The sequence below is a fragment of the Onychostruthus taczanowskii genome, unplaced genomic scaffold (assembly GCF_017590055.1).
Source record: "Onychostruthus taczanowskii isolate IOZ18803 unplaced genomic scaffold, ASM1759005v1 scaffold12, whole genome shotgun sequence".
NCBI classification, from domain to species: Eukaryota; Metazoa; Chordata; class Aves; order Passeriformes; family Passeridae; genus Onychostruthus; species Onychostruthus taczanowskii.
Genome location: NW_024498351.1, coordinates 89,366 through 102,295, shown reverse-complemented (window position 1 = coordinate 102,295; position 12,930 = coordinate 89,366). Strand labels below are relative to the sequence as shown.

Here is a 12,930-nt window from a genome sequence, read left to right as displayed (position 1 = left end):
ATCTGAGGTCATATACATTAGAATTTCAATTTGGTTCAAAATAGTAGAGGACTTGTTGGGGTTGACAGGAAGTTTGAGGACATTTCCTGATAATCCCTGTTTAGTTTTGGTTCTCATTTTAAGTGCTCCATTCTTTTTGCATAAAATGCCTCTAGAAGAGGTGCTCCAGCTGCTTATTGCTATTTGGCTCCTCTTAGCAGAGTGGAGTTGAAGTGAAATCCACAAAATTAGGTGTACTGGGGATATTGGTTCTTTAGTACTAAGTATTTCATTTAGCTGATCATTTTCTGTAGTGCTGTGCTGTGTCCTTTTTTGAACCAAACAGCTCTTTATTCTGTGCTTGTTTTCATATGTAGTGTTGGAAGATTTTTCTCCATATGAGTAAAGAGTAAGTGAGGTTTGTCAAACTACTGTATCACAAAAGACCAATGGTGTTGTATGGTGGCAGTCTGAAGAGCAGGTTCATCCTACAGCTATTCATGCTCCACAGGTTTCTCTGCCTTTCACACCTCCTTAACTGATCCTCCTAAGCTTTAACCGTGGCCACATTTCTGGCAGCATCAATGTCCCTTTTGCATCAGCATTTACTGCAGAAGGGGATCTCATCCAGTGCCCAGCAACTGCCACACTGCAGAGCTTTAAAGGAAGAGTTGTGGTGATCGTGGGAAATGCAGTGAAGAACACAGCTGCTGTAAGTATATTGCTGTAATGTATGTTTTTATCCTTAGACATACATCAATAGCGTGCATGCGGCAGTAGTAAAATAAATGCCAGAGTCTGGAAAATTTAGATTAGAATTTTATGTATAATGACAAGATTTGGGATGGTGTTTTTGTTGTTGCTCATTTCTGCTTCTAGACAAAGACGTTTCCCTTCAAGTGATCCACATCTGCGAAGGTTGATGTTTTGAAATGAAATTGCTTAACATTATCTTCTTCAGCTTTAAAATCTTTATTGTTGTCATGCCAGAGAAGTGACATCAGCACTTCTAATGTGCATCAGTAAGAGCTTTCAAAATTGGCTTGCATTTACTTTTTGTGGAGTTAGGAAGGACGCATAAGGTGAGTTGGATGGGGACAGATAAATTATGGAGTGCAAAGGAAATAAGATATAATTCATATTCCTACTAGTAAGAAACAATATATTGCCCAATTTTTTAGAATAACTTGTTCCTGCAGTTGTGCTTAGTGAAGAGGAGAACGATTCTTACTGGTAACTTATGTATGATATATTTATTGTCATTGCCTTTAGCTAGACAGGAAGAATATTCAAACTTGCCTATTCCCAATATAACAAATTACTTAATGGTGTTGAGAACTGCCAGAGTAACAAGTGAAAGTGCATTAGTATTTCTCTCACTATACTTCTCTCAGATGAAGGAAAGTTATCCTTTTTTTTTCAGGGACACTCTTAATTATGGTTTAACTTTAGTTCACCCATTTCTTAAGCCTGTTTACACAAAGGACATGAACTGTAACCCTGATATGACAAGGAGTGCTGTGAATCATTAAAAGGTCTTCATGTCAGGAACAGCAGAAGCATCAGCCCAACACGTGGTGTTCATTTAATACCTGTAGGGAGTTGTAAGTAGATGGAGAAATCCCCTTTATAACCTGCATTTCATCATCTAGAAAATTAACTTGTGATATGTATCAGGTTTCTTAAATGGTAACAGAGATGGCTTGAAAGAGACTGTAAAACATCTCTCAAGTAGTTTCAGTAATGAGTATGTAGCTTTGTGTGTGAATCCAGCTAAGTTCATTTTTTTTAATGTTTCAAAATTTTTGAAATGAACATGAAATGTTTCCTTTGCTGTGCAGCTAAAGAAATCTTGCAGTGTGCTTAGTGCAAGTACTGCAGTCACATGGGAGGTGCTGGCTTGTCCTCTAAACCCAGATTTTCTGCACCCAAGACAATGTTGACCCAGAATTGTCAATATTGTAGCTTTCCATAAAGAAGAAATGCTGCTTTGCCTCTTGATTTGCTTTTAGGGTTCTCGAATTCCTAACAAAAGAGTTTTGAGCTTTAAATAGTAACAAAATACTGGATTGACCAGTTTGACCACAAATTAATTCAATAGTAAAGCCTAAATACTGGTTGGAACTCAGCAGTTCTATCACACCCTTAAAGTACATATAACACCAGCCTCAATTTGACTGTGTAGGTAAAACCTTTTCTTTTGTGGGTAATTTTTTAAGGCCGGTTTCAGTTTTACTCTGCACAGCTGCACAGAACTCTTATGTCACACCCAAACTATGTAGCTCAAGGCTTGACAAGAGCAATAGTTATTACCTTTTAAATTTTACTAGGTAATCCAATCAGAGGGAAAAAATTAGAAGTGAATGCATGGAAACAAAACCAATTTTTGTCTATGTTATAAGATGCTCAACTTTAAATATATATTTTCTGAACAGAGGTATGTATTTTCAGATGAAATGAGATGAGCTAAAAGTTGTACCTTCTGCCATAAAGGAGAATTTTTCAGAAGTGTTCACTGATATTTACTCCACTAAAAATTTGGAGATTACTATATGTTTAGTTTAAATTTATATAAGACTGAGAGGCCGGGGTAAGTGTAGAAAAACACCAATTTTTTATAGGGCTGTTTGTAATTAGAAGGTTGAATCATCCAATTGTGCTTCATATGAACAGCCTACTTGGCATTACTTAAAAATAATGTAAAAAGCAAAGTGAAGTATACTGAACAGACCTGTTGAAAAAGTATTTTTGTCCTTCATTTCTGTTTCTATTTTTTGCATTTGATTTGGTGCCAGATTATAAAAAATTTAAATTGGAAAGAAAATGCTGGCTAGTGTTATTATATTCTGAATAGAATATGAGATGTGAGAGGGAAAACTGAAAGCTTCACCACAGCACTGTTCCAGCAAGAGGATAAAGAAGCCAGCAGTGTCTCATAGTGCCTCTGCCTCTGACAGCTCTGGCTCTGGTGGAACACTTCCTTAGTGCAGAATTAAAACAGGGTAATCCTGCATGGTAAGCCATTGAGGCTACTAACCTTAAAAGTTAAATTAATATATTGGCTGATATACAAGAGCCTTACCGAATGCACCATTAGCAGCATGAAGATATTGAAAAAGAGGTGTTGTGTGGTGGTGTTTGGCTCACACTTCTCTGGAGAATATTCCTTCCTTTTGTCTGCTTCTCACTTGGTGCCAGCTTTTCTTCTAGGTTTTTCTGGGCACTTGTTTGCAGAGCACATATTTGTTGGTCTCTGAAAACAGCAGGAAACCTCCACATAAAGGGCATTATTTTGGAGTTCATCAATCAGATACCTTTATTTATTTGTTTGTTTGTTAGTTTGTCTTTATTTCTATCTTTTACTTTTGGCTATGTTAAATGGCAGCTTCTCCTAAGTGAGTTGAATGCCTCTTTCCCACCTCCATAGACAGAAAAGCACCTTGTAAATTCCATTATGGACAAAGGATCATTACAGTTGGGAATATAGTAGTTAAATGGGCATTGAGTGTTCAACTGTAGCTTGTTCTTTAGTATAGGACAAATAACACATCTCCTGATTTTTGTCACTTTGGAAGTCAGAGATACAGCAAGTGAAAAGGTGGATTATAGTTATGCATATGTAGAACAGGGATTATTTTGGGTCTTTTTATGGAAGGGTGACCTTACTTCATCTTCCCTCCTTCAGTCAGCTTTGAGGTGCTAAGCCATTATCTGTTTCCATTTCAAACTTTTGTCTATATTACTGCAGTGTTGACTGAATTTAGAGCAGGAAAAATACCTTCCTTACCTGACACTAAATCATTCTCTAGAAATTTAATTTTGACAGTGGCATACTTCTACTTCTGTCACATGGTTGTTTAATAAATGTGTTTCCCCCAGTGGTTTAATATATGAGCTTTATTGCCAGCTAAAGGCTATAACAGAATAAAATATACAGGATGCTTTAATCTGTCTAATAATTAGCAACTTATTTATGTTCTGCTTGGAAGAAGACAGATAAGCTGTAAGTCAAAGCTTAAAAAGATCTGTCTTTATAACTGGGAAATAAATTCTAAATTGTAAATTCTAATTGTAACATCAATTACTTTTTGTCTAGATGAGCTATGCTGCTATAAATATATTGTCTAGACAACTTCTGTAAGTTACTGAAGCAAAGTAGTTATTCTAGCTGCATTGCAATAGCTAATAGACAAAATATATTCATTATCTCCAAAACAAAGACAATAAGTTCTGATTTTCCATGAGATCTTTCTGACACTTTTCAAGGCAAGGGGGAGGGAGTCAAATTCAAAATTCTTTTTGTATAACATATTCTTAGCTTGGAAAAAATAATTTTTTTTCTATATGAAAACAACATGTAGCATTCCCTCTCTCCCAGCACACTGTCAAAAAGGCATTTCTTCTTGCATATGAAGACTGAGGCACATAGGTTAAAGTGTCTGATTACTACTGAATTTGTGGGATTTTATTGTCATCTTTCCCTGGCCTTTTTAAAAGCCCTTGCCAGAGAAGCAAGTCCTTGCATGATTTCTTCAGTTATAAACTTGTCTTAAAACCACAAATGCATACCTATGAAGCTTGATAGGGTGATCTGAAGGTTAGGAATTGCATAGGATACTAAAGGACAGGTGCTTCTGAAGGAAGGGCCTAATGAAATCTCTGAAGCGCAAGTAAACAGAAATTAGGCAATAAACTTCTGGAGATGTTTCCACTATACGTCTTTTAGACTCTGTTTCCCTGTAAAAACTTTCTGCAGAAAAATGACTGGACAATTGGAATGAAAGCTCTTCTCTTTGCAGGGATGGAGGGGCCCCTTATGATTCCCAGAATGGCTCTTTCATGTTTGTTTGGTTAATTCTCCCATCTGCATTCAGACTCAGTGCCTACTGGAATCACCAGAGCCTCCTTGTTGCCTTCAAAGAGGAGCAGATTAAGCTTGTATTTTGGAAAGTTTGAAACATTTTAGTAAATCATCAATAGTCCTTCTGGTGTAACTCTCCCCAATACATAGTTAAGTCTTCATTATTTTATTCTGTAAATGTAGCCCTTTTTATTATTGCAACAAGTGTAATGTATGCATGCTTTCCTTCATGGAGAGAGAGCAGCCCTGCTGCTGTTGCCAGCTCATGCTCTCCACACAGCCCGAGAGACACTTGGGCTGCCAGCCAGGAGCAGTGGTATGCTGCTGTCACTCTGCCCCTGGCTTTGGTCAGTGAGCACTGGATGCCTCAGGTACAGCAGTGAGGACATAAATCCCTCACTGTCACAGCCAGGGGTGAAAGAGGATGGGAGAAAATGCAAGATCTTAGGGGCAGAATCCGAGTATTCCTTTTGCTCTGAAGTAAGTGCCAAGGAAAACAGGCTAATTCTAGAACTCCAAAATAGGTTCTCTTTTTTAATTTTTTACTGAGACCAATAGTAGCAGTCATTGGAAATGTTAGTTCTTATTTGATGTAGGAGTTGTTTGGCCTGTGTGCCTTGCTATGCAGAGGTTTGGATGTTTCTGGTAAAAGGAATCATGGAGTCTCTGGCTTTACCTATGAAAATATGTCTGAGGGATGCTGGCAAGTAGGATGTCAGCTCTTTTCAGTCATCTGAGGACAGGGAAGGTGGGAGAATGGTGAACCTGAATCTTGGAGTGGTGCTGTCAGGCTGTGCTTATAGTCTATGTGCACTGCACCTCTGAAAGAGTACTCTTGTCCTTGATGGAGCTTGCATGGGTTAGGTTGTATCCATGTTCTTAGGGCTGCTGCATTATAACATAGAATTTTCACTGTCTTGGGCTGTTTCTCAACTCTGAGACAGAGTTTTGTGTTTCCTGGTGTTCCAGTTCAGAGAATCTGAAATGGTGATAATTGAAATAGAGATGGTAATGAGCTATAAATATTTGTTATAGGTTCAGGACTTTGTGAAGGATATACCAGCCAGAATGGTGAATTTGGCAAATACAATATCTGTGCTGCTTGTCTGGAGCAATGTTGTTTTGCATTTCTCTAAACTGTATCTGAACCAGCCTTTGAATAGGATGGACTGACTGACTGACTGACTGCTGCAGGAGGGTTTGAATAGAAACTGGACAAAACTTGCAGTTTGGGTAGTGTTAGGAAAAAGTACTACAAATCACAGAGAAATGTTTTTCATTATCAAGTACTTCTTTGGCCATTTTTCAAGATCTAAAGCAACCCATAGACCTGGGGGGAGGTGGTAGAATCTTTCACAAAGACTCATACTTCCTTTTTTTTATAACCAAGCCAGCTGTTATGTCTCTTTTCAAAATTACATATTTCTGTTCCCTAACAGCTTTTTTCTTTTCTGTTGAATGAAAAATAGAGTACTTTTCTTTCTGTATTTTCATTTTACATTCTGTTCATCTATAATGTTTGCACTGCATTTATTTTGCTCAGTATAAATTAGCTGTGTTACAACAGCTAAATATCTGCAACTGACTTTAATTTTCAAGTTCTCACTTTCAGCTGGGTTTTTTTTTAATGCATATGATTTCTAGGTGGAAAACTTAAAATACAGGTGTTCAAAATTTATCACTTGAAGAAGTCTGAGTGTTTATTCTTACTTTCATTCTCAGTAAAACTTATTCTGAAAACAGCTATTAAATACCTGTTTGTTTATGCTTATTTTCAAATCTTAGCATGTAAGCCCTTTAAGTTACTGCTGTGTTTTTGTACTGATGGAATGGCAAGTGTTCCCTTTTGGCCAGGTCTACATATAGAGAATTTTCCCTTGATCTTGTTAGAGCAGTTGGTTCTATGTTCCACCCCTCCCACCCCCTAGTATGTGTTTGCACCACGTTGTCCTTTCTGTGTTTGTTTTTTTTAACTTCCATTCAGTTTGTGGTAATACTACAACCAACAACTAGGCAGTTTTGTTGATATGGGAGGTTTTAGGTTCCTGTCTTTTCTGTGGTGTTAAAGTGTTATTTTTGTGTAATTCTTTAATATAAGGAGTAGCTGACTAAAAATAATCTTGTGTACTGGATGTGTGTTGTGGAATATGGAGAGTGTTGTTTAAAAAGGTGCAAACTGATCACTGACTGTTGAGCTTTCAGAGGGGTGTAGGTGAGCTCTTGGACTGAAATCACACAGCAAAATAGACTGCAATTCCTGAGAGGTTTGTGTAGCATGATTTTACAAGTGAAATCTAGAAATAATCTTGTGGAAATGAATGAATACTACAAAATTTGATTGATATTTCTCCTCCAGCTTCTATTTTCCTTCTGACTCTTTCGGAGTATGCTGTTAATATTTATACCATGGTAACACTTGTCACAGCGATCATTTTTGGTATTCTGGTGCAGGATGTTACTCCTCCTTCCCTCCCAACGTGCCCTTTAATTACAGCCTGTCACAGGAATGTCTGGGAAAGTGAATAATGTGTACACAGCAGCCCTGGTGGCTGGCCCAAAGGGTGCTGGGAGTGGGGCTGCTCCCGCTGTTGTGTTCTCACACTCTGCTGTAGACGGCCTGAAAACGTGACATGCCTGGCAGGAGACATGCAGCACTTGAAAGCTGTGCTTTTGCTGCTTGGAACAGGCTAGTAGAAACATTTTGATAAATTCTCCAATGTGCAGATCATTAAGGTTCTTGATAGTATTTAAAGCAGCAGTCCTGTTATGCTATTTATATTGAGAGCATCACCAAAGCAGGGTAAAATTTTTAATATTTGCCCAAATTTTGACATTAATTTTCTGTGATCTTGTCTGTCTCTGAAAGCCTGACTTTTTGTATCTGCATGAAGAGTCTTAACTGACTACTTTCAAATGCAAATTGCAACTTTCTGGCTCAGTTATGTTCATCAAGAAGGTTGTTTTATGTGGAATTGATGGATGCAATAATTAATAGAGGAATTGTGTTTCCAAAGTCTCCAGCAAAGTCATCATACAGTAGTCATTAAATAAGTTTCTCACTTATTCATCCTTTCATATGTAATATTTGCTGTGAAAGCAGCAAGAAGAATTTCAGTTTGGAAGTTCAGTTTCAGCATTAGTTGCAACCAGGGAAAACACAGTAACTGGACTTGAGAGTCTCATGTTGAGGAAAGGCCACCTGAAGCAGAAAGTAAAAAGCTTAAAGTCTTGTGGTATCCCTTGAAGCCTTTGCTCAGATAGGCACAACTCCCATTTCCCCCAGCTAATCTTCTTGTCTAAATGAAAGCAGAAGCATCACACAGGAGTGTGATCCATTGGCGATGTGGGGAAAGATATATTTCAGAAGTTATGTCAACACAAACATTTGATAAATTTGAGAAAGTTTAATCATACAATAAAGTACAGTTTATTTCTATTTACAGAAATACATTTCTGTATAATGGAATTTAATTTTACACAACCTTTATATGCTTCAGTACATCTTTCTTTAAAATGTAGGTGCTTTACATGCTACCCATAGGCTTATCTCTTCACCATGTTATTTTCAGTCTTGGCAACACCTTTGTAAGTTGGATTATTTAGTAAACTACAAATTACACATTCAGGTGCCTGTTAGTAAAGCTCTAGTTGACACTTTCTGGTTGCATTTATAAAGGAAATAGAGCCCCTGTATGCATTCCAGGATGGCAGTTTCTGCTGTAGAAAGTCCGGGGCATTAATTTAGAAGAGCACCTTGGGATTTTTTTTTCCTTCTTTTTTTTTTTTAATGCATGAGATTTTGCTCTTTTTAGATCACTGATTTTTTTTCCCCAGCTTTTTAGCAAACATTAAATTTTTTAATCTTTATTTCTTTGATTCAGCCTACTGATATTTGGTATAACTGAAGGTCAAACCGGGGAGAAAATCTATGTAGCTATTTAAAATAGTCCTTCCGCTCATGCCCCTCCATCAGTGCATACACCAGAAATAACACTCCCCTGTATTTTGAAAACAGTGGCTTCATGGAGTGTATTTTGGCAAGGCAAGGTAGCAGGTGGTGTTGGAACATTTCAGACACATGGTGAACAAGTTCCTGTTCTTGTCTGCCACAGACAGGCTCCTCTGTCTGGGAGAGGGTGGCACTTCCAGTGGAAAAAAGCGGGTAAGGCAGAAGGTAAAACAGGAATGCCTTTAATCAGCTCAAGTCCTCTTGCCATGTGACTTAAACCTGTCTTTATGCAGTGTCTGGGCAGATGTATGAGCAGAGCTCTTGGAGGCTGATATTGGGACATGGATGGCAACTCTCAGCTTATGTCAATGTGCCTCTCAGCCCCTGACTCACAGCTAATTCCCACAGTAGTGAGATACAGCACATTCCCTGCTCAGTGGTTTTTCCTTGGCTGGGTGTTCAGCTGCAATATTTTGAACTGTATTTGCAGAATTTCTCACTGAAACTATACAGACAACAGCAAACAGTTCTATGACAACTTAAAAAAAAAATCTCATCTTATGGTATATCATCTTGTGCTTTCTGCCATCATTGCCCAGATTTTGCAGTGCTTGCTTCCCAGAGACCCTGCAAAAAGCAACAAATTCCTCACTATAAGGTTTTAAAGTAAACTGGTCATATGCAGTGAAGAAAATGTATTTTTAGACATTGGTTACTAAAGCAGTTCTGAAATACAGTGGGGCGCAGGCCTTAATGCTCAAACCCCAGGTAAAAAGCATTTGTTTATTTTCTTTTAAGGTTATATTGAATGGGAGTTATATTAGGGTTAGGGCATTCAAAACACTTGGAGCAGAGTTTACAGTTTATTGTCAGCATTTAAAAATTATCAGTAGTCAGAGAGTGGAACATCTCTGTTGACACATGGGCCATTGTACTCAGGAAATAACGTGCTGCTTCCTGCCAGCCTGAAGGCTTGTTGCCATTTTTCATTTCTGCTGGCTCTGAGCAGCGTTGGTGTCTAAGACACAGCACTGTCCATTAGTCACAGGTGGAGAGCACTGTGAGGTGACAGGTATGTCCTTGTGAAGTAGAGATATCTGGTAGGAGTATTTCACTGGGAATATAAACTATTTTTGTAGTTCATGGTGTGCACAGCTGAGTGCTCTCTTTTTCTGTACTTTACTACACAGCACATCTTTATGGACTGTGATTATAGCAAGAGGTATTTGGGCTCTCCTGGTGATGTCTCTGTGAATATTACACCACCTGTGCAGCCAAGAGCCTTTCCAAAAGCATGGCATTTACTTTGCTTATGAAAGCTGACATCCACATATGGTGGATGTTTACTGTCAGCTGCTTTGATTGCTTGATTGAAGGAATTTTTTTATTTGATTCTTTGACTCCTGTACTGAATAACCCAAACTGATGGGGAAAGAGATGGTTGAACTTTGTGTCTTCTGTAGGCAACCACCTGAAATAAATGTAACAGCCAAAATGTTGACAGGTAATCGTGTAGTATATCTAGTTGTGCCTCAGCACTGTTATGTTGTAATAGGTAATTAGGAGGAAAGTAAATAAAAAAGAAATCCCATGTATTGAGTTTGATTGGGGTGCCCAGAGCTGTTCTTGAGTCGGTAATTTAGTTGTTTGTGCAAAGTCAGAGACCTGGACGTCACACTTGCACATGTTCTCAAATAGCATCATTAATTAGTTTAAAGAGTCAAATAGGGAATTATGAATGTTTTGCATAGCCCATTGGAAGCACTCAGTGATTTTACAAATTGTACTGATTTGACAACCAATTTTAAAGAAACAGTCTCAAAGACTCAGATGGCAGAGCAATCTCTCACAGCTGTTGGAAATTAGGTAAAACTACTAGTTTCTCACTGATTAGTCCATTTTGGTGCTTGCTTTTAATGCATTGTAGTCAGTGTATAGAAGCCATGTTTGACATGTAATGCAGAAAGTATTGCTTGGATTTTGGTATTCTGAAACACAATTTTGATTTAGTACTCATACTTATTTTGATGTACAAAATATCTTTGTCAGTGCAATAATGTTTCACAGAGTTCCTATGTGGAAAGTGGCAATTGCTGTGTTTGGTTTATGGTGGCATGAACTGCTTGAGGAGAGAGGCTTTCCATGGTGGGGGGATACCTGCTCGTACTATTGAACCTGCCTGTGGCACACTGGTGGGAGCAGGGGAGATTAGAGATGGTAGACCCCAAATTCATGTCTGACGTCTGTGAGATCAGGTCACATCACACAAGTTTGACAGGTAAGCAAATGACTTTCCCCTTAAACTGTGATGCTTGTACACTTGGGAAGCTGCAGAAAAGAGCTGGGAGTTAGATTAATGCACAGAAAAATATTTGTTAGTTCATGCTTTGAGAAAGGCTCCAGTGATTGCCCTGAGATTAAAACATCCTTTTAGAATAAGGTAAAAACCTGCATAAGCAGAGATAAATAAAGTTCATTGTTATTAGTGTGACACTTTCAGGACCACAAATTCATCCCAACTGTTTTAACACACTGGCCTGGGTTCCTGTGCTGGACTTGTTGGTGCAAAAAAAGAACTTCTCATGGTCTGATGGTTTTTTTTTTTTTAATTTACCTTACATAACAGAAAGTTACTGTCACCTAATGACTATGATATGCAGTGGGCTAATGATCTGTCTGTTTCAGTTTGCAGCTCATTTAGTGAAAAGCAAGTACCCAAGGGTCTGCATCCTTGATGGAGGAATCAACAAGATCAAGCTCACTGGTCTCCTCACTGTTCCCTCTCCACAAATCTAAGTGACTGAAACATTCAGGACAATCTGTCTCAAGAGGAAAGTCCTACCTACAACAGAGATATCCTGAACCTAAAGGGCATTATGGCATCTTCACAAGCTATCCTGGTGATCAGTGTATTATCCTGCAGCTGTAGAGCCCAGGAGTTTTGTGTTTGTTCTTTAATAGAGGGCTTCAGTTGGAATTGATCAAAACTGAAGTTCTAAGCTTTCCAAGAAACCTCTTTCAGCAATGATGCAGTGCAGAAGTGCTTGGGCAAGTCTGAACACAGAGAGAGGAAATTACCTGACTTTTGGTGTCTTACATTTCTGTGAACAAAATTAACTGGCACTTGATGGCTCTAAGGTACACTTCGATTATTTGAGAAAGTATTTTACTGTGAATATTGAAAGTAGCAAAATGAAAATGTACCATGTATATTGTGTGAAAAAGTGTGTTCCCTAATATTTGAAAAGTAATTGCTGTATCTTCTGACTTGCTTTATTTCTGAAGAAAGTGTTTTTTTAATCCGGTTTGGAAATAAAGATGTGTCCCAAATTGAAAGTCACTGTAAGAGCACCTGCTGATTCAATCCAAAATCTCTCACAAGATGGAAAATTTCTTCTAGTTTGTGGTGAATTTAACAATCTATTTCTATAATCATATCAAATCTAACAATTTGTGGAACAATTACAGCTACCAGAAAGGTGGGCTTTCAACAATACTGTGTCTTAAGGGTATAAATAATTTATTCCTAAAATAATAGTGTGCTTCCATTTTAGAATCTCATGCCTTGGAGGGAAACATTGCAATTTTAATTTTCATGTGAAAACATTCTGGAATTATCACACTTGTATGAATTGGAACTTGAGAGTTTTCTTTGGCCCTCTCCTCTTTCTGCTAGTGGTGTCAATTTTCTTGGGGATTTTTTAGGTCCTTGAACATGAACTTGAACACTGACGGATTGGGACAGCAGCCTGCTTTGGAACTGGACTGGATGCAGGTGCTTCAGATGAGTGGAAGCAGGCTCCCACAAAGGGCATAGGTGGCTGTGAAGTAAAGATGTGGGAATTACTTTGCAGTAAGAAGCCAAAAGCACCAACAGAAACAGGAATTGGCATATCTCTTGCTGAGATGCTAAAAATAAACTTGATTCGGACAGCTACCACCTTTCAAGAGATGTGAGGAAAAGAAACCCCAGCACCCTATTCCTCCCTCTCAAAATCCAGTGTTAGGTTTGCTATCTTATCAGGTCTATTGTTCTAAAAATAATGCTGGAGATGGGAAGAAGGCTAGGAAAATGAAATCATCTGTCTTCAAGAATGCTCCTTGAAAATATTACATTTAATCCAGGAAAAGTAGTTGTGAT

General features: G+C 38.2%; 1 protein-coding gene across 2 annotated transcripts in view; it reads left to right on the top strand.

Moving 5' to 3' along the window:
• TBCK (TBC1 domain containing kinase) overlaps window positions 1-12,125 on the top strand; it is an 88,206-nt gene extending 76,081 nt beyond the window's left edge. For both annotated transcript variants that reach the window (XM_041395822.1, XM_041395821.1), the window contains exons 25-26: window positions 532-691; window positions 11,475-12,125. In XM_041395822.1, the coding sequence (XP_041251756.1) occupies window positions 532-691; window positions 11,475-11,585 (271 nt within the window). In that variant the 3' untranslated portion in view covers window positions 11,586-12,125. The remainder of the gene's footprint in view (window positions 1-531; window positions 692-11,474) is intronic.
• Window positions 12,126-12,930: the final 805 nt, after the last annotated feature.